Below are 9,040 nucleotides of genomic sequence, written 5' to 3' on the forward strand. Positions count from 1 at the left end.
ACAAAAATATATCGATATTCGTATCAAATTAACTATTTAAAATTCATCATTTTTTGTATAATTTTTTAATTTAATTTTTTATTATAATTTAATTTTTTATTATAATTTAATTTAAGTTTAATAAGAAAGTAATTTATTTTTAGTTTAATAATATAATATTTATAAAGATAATAATTAAAGATTATGTTAGAACTCAATGATTATTCTAATTATATTTTAGACTTTATATATTTAAAATGAGATGTTTATTCTGTATTTGATTATGTTTATCTATAGTTAGTTGCATGAATTCATATATGAAGCTTTAATAAGTTGTACTTACGCACAATCTACTTATAATCTTGAGTTTTAAGTAACATGCATTAATAAACAGTAATTTATGCACAAAAAATGATTTTTAAAAGTTTTTGTTAAATACTTTATAATATAGTATAGATAAATATAAAATATACAATTTTATTTTAATATGATAGCAATAATAATTTTGTAATGGTTTGATTAAAGTCATAGAGTTGCAACTCTTTTGAGGTTAACCTTTTGGTTCTTAACTCCGAAAGTTATACTATAATTGTTTTTAAGTAGAGTGTCGAAATATCTAAAACAACAATTCAACTTCAACAACTACTTTATTTTAATAATTATATCATTAACTATATTATTAAAATATTTAATATATTAAAATAAATAAATAAATCTGAACACTTAATATTACTATCTTCTATTGGTGGGGAAAAATTAAATATTAAATCTATTGGTGATAATTCTCCAAACTTGAAGATTTATATTCTCACCATTCTAATATATATTTTAACATACGTTATAACATAACTCTAGAAGCAAAAATATATTATAAATCTTCAAAATATTTATTTTAATATAATTGTTGAACATGCTATTAAACCAACCAGATCTTTATGTATTTAATTTGCTTATCAAATAAGTACACTTACCAAGCTTTCAATAATCCATACTACTACTACAACCATGAACCATTCAAGAATTGCAGATTCACATGGAATAAAGTCAAAGTTCCATCTCCATGGAATAAACTTTACCATCTATTAATCAAATGAATATAACAATCGCCTTTTATAACAACTCATTGATTTCAACCCAAAAATCGAAATGAAAACAAACCAAAACTTAGATCCACATAACAAAACACCGAGGATCCGATTATCATCAAAAGATGAAAAAAAAGAGACACACAAAATCGTATAGAAAAAGCAAGTATACCACCACATCCGATGGCCAGGAAAAAGCATCCATCTTGATGGGGTTTAGTTATTACCTTCTTATTTGCATGCTACAAACACCTGCTCTCAATTTTGGCTCACGAAGCCTTCTTAGTTTACACCAGAAATTTCTTCAAATCTCATGGTGTTCTTAGCCTCCACCTATCTACCTTACCTTCACCCGGCATATGGCCTTCTGTAAATAGTTCCCATCACTTTCCATCTTAAATTGGATCAAAGATTTCAGCCGATTCAAGTCTCCACTGCAAAGTTTGTGGTCAGGAATAAGCGAATATAAAATGGTTTATGGTTCATGTTGGACGTGTCGTTATTAGGGGGAGTGTCATTTGGATTGCAGATAGGCAAGAGATCTCCAAGGAGGAATCGACATGGAGTTCTGTTTGAGGGGAGATTTGGCAGCTTCCTCCGTTACTTGAAGCAATTGTCAGTGATCCCACATACACAACAGGACGCGATTTCATGATCCTATTTTGTAGGAAGGAACGACTCTAGCTATCTCAAAGTACTTTGTAGTACTGCATATTAACATTCAAACATAAGCATTCCAACTCATCAACAATATAAATTCTACATCTCATTAATAATCATTGCAAAATATCAATTTGGTCGACAAGTTTCCTAAATTCCTAAATGTTGGATATGTTTGCTTATCTGCCAAATTCAACTAATATTTAAGTAAATCCAATGGATGCATTTAACAAACATCAGTTAGTAAAGAAATCTTATAAAATCTAATTAAGATATTGTATTAATAAATCTTAGACAAATGGACGCTTCATTTGACAACAAACACATTTTTGTTTTCTATTGATATTCTCTTTTGTAAATGTTTCTATAATACCATGTGTTACTGTTTTTTATGATTTAAAAATATTTAAAACAATGATCGTAAAGAAAAAACTGGGTATAAACATTTTCATGAATTGCATTTTGATCCGTCTTTTATGAATTCTAAGGCCTTCTTTATGTTAAAAAAAATGTAAGCGTTTATCAGCATCACTGGTATTTACGTCCATTAAAACCTTCAGCCTTCATACTATTAATAAAGTACATTGAAAAGATGCAATGTAAATAAAATTATGATTTTTATACTTAAAAATAAAATTAAAATACATTTTACAACATTAGCTTCATTTAGAAAAATAAGATAAAACAAACAATATTTGGATTACTTTAGACATAAGTATAAGTTCAAACCAAATACACTCAGTAATAATAAATAAAACATATTGGAAACCACAACTTATAAAACTAAAATTAAAATCCAAACCAAACAAACCTTTTTTTGTTTTCTTTTATTGAACCGTAGGTTTTCGGATCAGTTTATAAACACTGATTAATCTCTTGGACGACCATGAATAACCATGAGTTATCATAGGTGAACCTCCAACGCCTAAATTCAAACTCAGAGAATATGAGATTTCTACTAGAACTTCCCCAGTATTACACCATAAGTGGTTAACCAAAAACACACTTAGAGGTTAGAGCATCTCCAATACCTATGTTATTTTAGAAGTTTTTAAGATTTGAAAAAAAACAACCACCTAACAACTATGTTAAATTATCATCTAAGACAAAGAAAAGAAAAGGAGAAAATATACGTTTATAACATGAAAATTTACACGAATAGAAATTTTGTAAAGTGGTTTCCTGAAATAGCCATAATTTACACACGGACGAAAAATAATTTTTTCTACGTAAAGTTTTGTTTTTTTTATACATTTCCAAATTTTAAAAAAATAAAATTTTAAAAACTTTACAAAAAAATTTATCGCAGAAACAATGTTTTTTCCGTAAACTTCTTTTTTGTAAAGTAATTCTTTCAATTGTTCAATTTTTTTATATCTGGATTTTAGAAATAATAATTTTTTTTTGTAAAAAAAAATATATTTTTCTTCATTTTAACCTTTTTTCTTAGTTTCCATGTTAAAAGTTTCTATATATTCTACAATTTTTATTTTTATTATTATTTTTTTTACCTTTTTTTTTTAATTTCCATGTTAAAATTTCTACATAGTTTACAAATTTTCATTATTTTTTTTTTCATTTCAAGATTTAAAAAAAAAAAATTGTAACTAAAATTAGAAATTTACATTAAACCCTTTTCTTATGTATTTCTATTTTCCAGATTTGATGAAAAAATAAAAGATTATTTAAAAATAAAGTTTACACACAAAAGTTTAAATGTAATTGTTTCTGCTTAAACTTTTTTTGTCAAGTAATTTTTTTATTTTCTTTATTTTTAATTTCCATGTTTAAAAAATATAAGCTTTATATATATTTTACAAATTTTCATATTTCTACGTAAACCTTTTGTAAAGTTTTTAAAATCTTATATTTTTAAATCTATAAATATATATAAAAAAATTAATAAAGTTTGCAATTTTTAAATTTTTTAAGTAAAAAAAAGCCTTTACATAGAAAAATTCCTTTTACGTGAAGTCCATACCTGAGCTATGGCTATTTAGAAAACCCACTTAAAAAAGTGAGAAAATGTTTGTTTTGCATAATGATTTTTTGAAAAAATGGAATATGTTATAGAAATTGAAATGAAATGTTATCATATTTGACCAAGTGTCTGGTTAATATGAATGGAATGTAATCTGTATAATAAACTGGAATCTGCCTGATTAGCTTGCAACTAAATTGGAATTGAATGATGAAAAAAAAGACAAAAACACCATTTCTTTGAAGCATTAATTCATATACAAAAATATGTCAAATTAGTAATATTTGAAGCAGTAATATGATGTAAAAACATTAACAAAATCGAAGCAGAAAATGGAACAAAAATCGGAAGCAGAAATCGGAGCAAAAAGCGTAAGCAGAAATCGAAACAAAAATTGTAAGCATAAATAAAAGTAGAAGTCGTAATAAGAGATCGAAGTATATAAATTGTAAGCAGAAACCAGAAGCAAAAACCGGAAGTAGAAACCGGAACATAAATTGGAAGCAGAGATCGAAGTATAAATCGTAAGCAAAGATCTATTCATAAATTGTAAGCAAAAATCGTAAGTCGAAATATGAAGTCGTAACAAAAGGCGAAGCAAAAATAAAAAACAATAACAAAATCAAAGCAAAAAACAGAAATCATACGTTGGAGATAACAGAAATCGAAGCATAAATCGTGCCTCCACTTTTTGATCGATGAAGAAAATGAAACAATCGTTCAAAATGAGAGAAACCAGTGGCTCGATAGATTGGAAACAATAGATGAGAATGGAAAAAGTGGAATGAGGGCAATCTTGTTATTTATAAAATTTCGGAAGGAATAGATTTCAATTTCATCTCTTTTATGAATGAATGATGAAATCGTTTAACGAGAGAGTGTTTGGAACTGACAACTAAACGTTAAAATAAAATTAACCATTCCAATTCTATCAGATTCTGACAAACCAAATGCTCCCTAAAACCCATTTCTAAAATAAGTATTTGTGTAAATTTTCTATGTAACAACACATCTGCTGCTGCAAAGATAATTAAGAAGAAGAGAAAAAGAATAAACAGAAAAGGAGAAGGGATTTGGGACCAAAAAGAACCTAAATACTTGGAAATCAAAAACCCTAGGTACAGCGATCGCCACGTGCGTGGTTCTCCAATTGGCGATCTCATCTCATGTAGTTAAACTACACTTTCACCATCATTTATTCATAGGAGCGCAGCAGCGGTCATCTACCCCAACTACACAGCCTTTATAATCCATCAAATTACACTTGCAAGCTTGCCTCATCCATGACTGATAGCGTGGGCCCTCATTAGTTTCCTTGCCCATAAATCGCCCCAACCATCACTACATTTCATTAATCCCATTTTCCTAGATCTCAAATTTTTGCACTTCCCGTTGTTTTCTCCGCTTTCTCTCGATTGGGCTTCTCCCCTACTAGTTACTTGTTTCTAATCTAATCGCCGGAAACATGAAGGTGACCGTTACTACTCGGAGCGGTAGAGAGTTAATCAACGGTGGTCTTGTTCTTGATAGCTCTGTGAGTTCAATTTCTATATGTTTGTGTGATTTTATAATATTTTTGGGGTTTTTAGGTTGTGACTGGTTTTGGGGTTTTGCCAGGCTACTGTGGCTGATTTGCAGGAAGCAATTCATCAACGGCGTAAGTTTTTCCTCATTCAATCGTCGTTTAAATATAAATTATAGTATCGGATTCGGCTCCATTTAATTACTCCACCCGTTTCAAAAACAGGGATACACTTTGGCCTTCATGTCAACTGCAACCTTACAACTTCAAATTGATACAGATTTCGAGTGCTAATTAGTGATTACAACGTATTTTATACTTATTTGCTCCCAGAAAACTGCATTTTGATTAGCAACTCGCAAGTTCAATCTATCAAATTTAAAATCGACCCAGACACTATTAATTCATACTAAAAAAAGATTAATTTGATAGTATTGTAGTAATAATCTTCTTTGAAATCGGCATTCTTGGTTTCTCTCTGTTCTAAAGAAATGATAGCCACCTAGCTAGGAAGCAGGGTTGCTTCTAACCTTTGCTGAATCTCCAATAGGAATTGTGATGTATGTATAATTTCACCAGAAGGGGTTGACTTTTGCACCCCCATGTTCATTATTTTCAAACTTGTAAGAGAGAAGACTTGGTTCTTGAAGCTATTTTAGTGGTATTATGAGTCAAGGGTAAGTTTAGACGCACTACATACTTTCATAACTGATTCAGTTGATCTCTTTTTAAATTATGAGATTTGATGCAAGAGCATCATTATATGATTATGGCCACATGCACATTAGTTAATAGGTTCCGCTGTATTCAACTGTAGTTGAATGAATGAATCTGAAGTGGCATCCTTTTGGGGTTGAATGTTTGTAGGAGACGACAATCAATCACCTAGACTTCAAAATAAGATAAACCATTACCATTTCGTGACACTACTGGTTCTCTTGAACTCTGTGTATCATATTCTTTTGCCTGTGTTTCTTTTTATTGGAAGGACACAAAAGAAAATACTACTGTCCCTAGTTTGTTTTCAGCAAACATTAGCTTTCTTTTATGACATGAATATTAAAAGTAATCATCTTCATGCATTCATAAATCAAGTCTTGGTGCTCCATTCTGGTGTTAAAGCTGTATAGACAATGTTTCTTGGTGAGGCACCTTCAGTCAATAAAATGTCTATTGAATCAACTTATTTGGGCTTCTCCCCTTAAAGTCAATGTGTATTGTGCAAGCATGATTGCTTTCTCGGGTAGCCAAGGAGCTATTTCTATTACCAAATGTGTATGCTTTACATTAATGTGATTATTTTGTATATTTGTTTCATTCTATGGTTGTATGACATTAGGACAATGATTTGGTATGTGTTGAGAATATATCTATTGAATGACTTCTATATGATTAAATCCGTCTTTCTTTTTTGCTTACTATGTAGTGTTTGTTGACCCACATGCTTCTAATTTTAACAGTGAAGAAGTATTATCCATCCAGACAGCGCCTGACCCTCCCCCTCCAACCAGGGTCAAAGGCGAAACCTGTTGTCCTCCAATCCAAGAAAAGTCTCAAAGAGTACACTAGTGGAAGTTCCGACAACATTACTGTAGTGTTTAAGGACTTGGGTGCACAAGTTTCGTACCGTACACTCTTCTTTTTTGAGTATTTGGGCCCACTGATCCTCTATCCTGTCTTCTATTACTTCCCAGTGTACCAGTATTTTGGTTACAAAGACGAACGTGTTATCCGTCCAGTTCAGACATACGCAATGTACTACTGGTGTTTTCACTATTTCAAACGTATCATGGAGACCTTCTTTGTGCACCGATTCAGTCATGCAACCTCACCTCTTTCAAATGTCTTTCGAAACTGTGCCTATTACTGGAGTTTTGGCTGTTATATCGCTTATTACGTTAATCACCCTCTTTACACACCCGTAAGTGATCTCCAGATAAAGATTGGATTAGGAATTGGGTTGATCATGCAACTTGCAAACTTGTATTGCCACATCATACTGAGAAATCTTCGCAGCCCCAGTGGGAACGGAGGATACCAAATTCCACAAGGGTTTTTGTTCAATATTGTGACTTGTGCAAATTACACAACTGAGATTTATCAGTGGGTGGGCTTCAACATAGCAACACAGACCGTTGCAGGTTATATATTTCTCGTGGTTGCTGCCTTCATCATGACTAATTGGGCCCTGGCTAAGCATCGTCGTCTCAGGAGGGTAATTTTCTTTACCTTTTTACTTGATGAATTAACAATTTCTGCTCTTCTTGCTGATTCTTGTTCTGATACCATCTTGTCCTCTGTTGGCAGCTATTTGATGGGAAGGAAGGAAGACCCAAGTATCCTCGCCGATGGGTCATATTGCCCCCATTCCTGTAAGCGACTACAATTATGGGTTGTGTCTTATTTCCCTTGGTTCTGGATCATCAGATAGATTTGGTCGTATCATGAGTTCGTTCTAGTCAACATGTTCCTAAAATGATCAGATGTTTTACTTGTTTAGAACATTAGTTTCTTGTTGGGTTGTGAATCATACTGCTTCTATGATTAATTTTTCTAGGTCTAAGCTGTTTTACCATGTGTACTTGCCACAGCTCTATCAGATGGGCTTTTGAATTTACCTGATTTGTGTTAATTTGAGTCTTTCTTCTGTGGAATCTGGATTTTTCCCCCCAAATTGGCATAATCTTGAGAAGGTGTTTCTTGCAGTTTAAATGATCCCTGTCCCAACTGAGATCCTATTATTGGGTTTTATTTTTTGGTTTCTTGGAAAATTAATAAATATTAACCATTGAGGTATTATTTTTCCTCCTTACTGCTTACCAATTTGAGTCCTTTCGATATTACTAAAGGTTTGCTCGACCATTAAGTTTAGGTTATATAAGATCAGTCGAGGCGTGTACAAACTAGGCTAAACATGTATGGTTATAAGAAAAAAATATCGAGCAATGCCTACATGGTCACTCGTCTAACAAAATGATTCTTATGTCAAAAATCACATGCGTTTTATTTAATTACCAAACACGATGTCGATTTTACGATAAATTTATGAATTTGGTCAAAAGGGAAGATATATGTTGTGTGCAGGAGATCCATTCAACTCAATGTGGGATTTATCTTTTATCTTTTTTTGACACGAAGAATGTGACTATAAATAGAAGATATTGTTATTGTATGTCTTTTATATATGAAACATATTTATGTTACAATGTTACATATAATATATCTTATAGACTTGAGATCATACTGTTTTCGTGAGATCACATGAATAACATTAAACATTCAATTGTGAAAGATAAACATTTACAGTGTTTTTACTATAAATATTTGATGTCTTCTATGCTTTCACAATATTTACTACTCAATAAATAATTGGTTCTATGAGAACCCAATCCAATGTATTGTTTCATACATATATATACTTTGGATCATGTGAGACCAATGGTTTTTCGTAAGACCGGTAAGATCAATTCTCAACTCTTGAATTAAATCTACAATTAGAACATTCATAATCACAAAATTGTCACGAGACTTCTCAATAATCACAAAATTATCACCGTGCAACTTTAGACCATTAGATTATTAGCTTATAAAGTTGATCAATAAACATAAATTGGTCTTATGGGTTTCACGAAAAACCTTTGGTCTCACGTGAATCCAATCTTATATGTATGTATATATATAGGGGACTATTCAAGGGAGAACTGAGTTGTTTGTGGTAACTGTGAGAACCAATATTAACCACAAATCAATAGATAAATTAGGAAATTTATAAATTTGGTAATTTTAAATTAAAATTTTAATGCAAGGATATTT

The 9,040-nt window shown here is 31.0% G+C and overlaps 1 protein-coding gene across 1 annotated transcript; it reads left to right on the forward strand.

Moving 5' to 3' along the window:
• The first annotated feature begins 4,909 nt into the window (after nucleotides 1-4,909).
• On the forward strand, nucleotides 4,910-7,878 carry LOC112520649 (very-long-chain enoyl-CoA reductase). Its single transcript, XM_025129076.1, has 4 exons — nucleotides 4,910-5,239; nucleotides 5,323-5,362; nucleotides 6,688-7,442; nucleotides 7,535-7,878. Exons 1-4 carry the CDS (start codon nucleotides 5,171-5,173, stop codon nucleotides 7,601-7,603), a joined length of 933 nt encoding a protein of 310 aa, XP_024984844.1. The 5' UTR covers nucleotides 4,910-5,170; the 3' UTR covers nucleotides 7,604-7,878.
• The last annotated feature ends 1,162 nt before the right edge of the window (nucleotides 7,879-9,040 follow it).

Source organism: Cynara cardunculus, assembly GCF_001531365.2.
Source record: "Cynara cardunculus var. scolymus isolate 2C chromosome LG 1, CcrdV1, whole genome shotgun sequence".
NCBI classification, from domain to species: domain Eukaryota; kingdom Viridiplantae; phylum Streptophyta; class Magnoliopsida; order Asterales; family Asteraceae; genus Cynara; species Cynara cardunculus.

Bases quoted from the DNA above. Each gene is read 5' to 3' on its own strand.
- LOC112520649 (XM_025129076.1), top strand. From the start codon at position 5,171: ATGAAGGTGACCGTTACTACTCGGAGCGGTAGAGAGTTAATCAACGGT. The intron at 5,363-6,687 runs GTAAGTTTTTCC...TAATTTTAACAG, and splicing joins GGAAGCAATTCATCAACGGC to TGAAGAAGTATTATCCATCC. The intron at 7,443-7,534 runs GTAATTTTCTTT...CTCTGTTGGCAG, and splicing joins AGCATCGTCGTCTCAGGAGG to CTATTTGATGGGAAGGAAGG.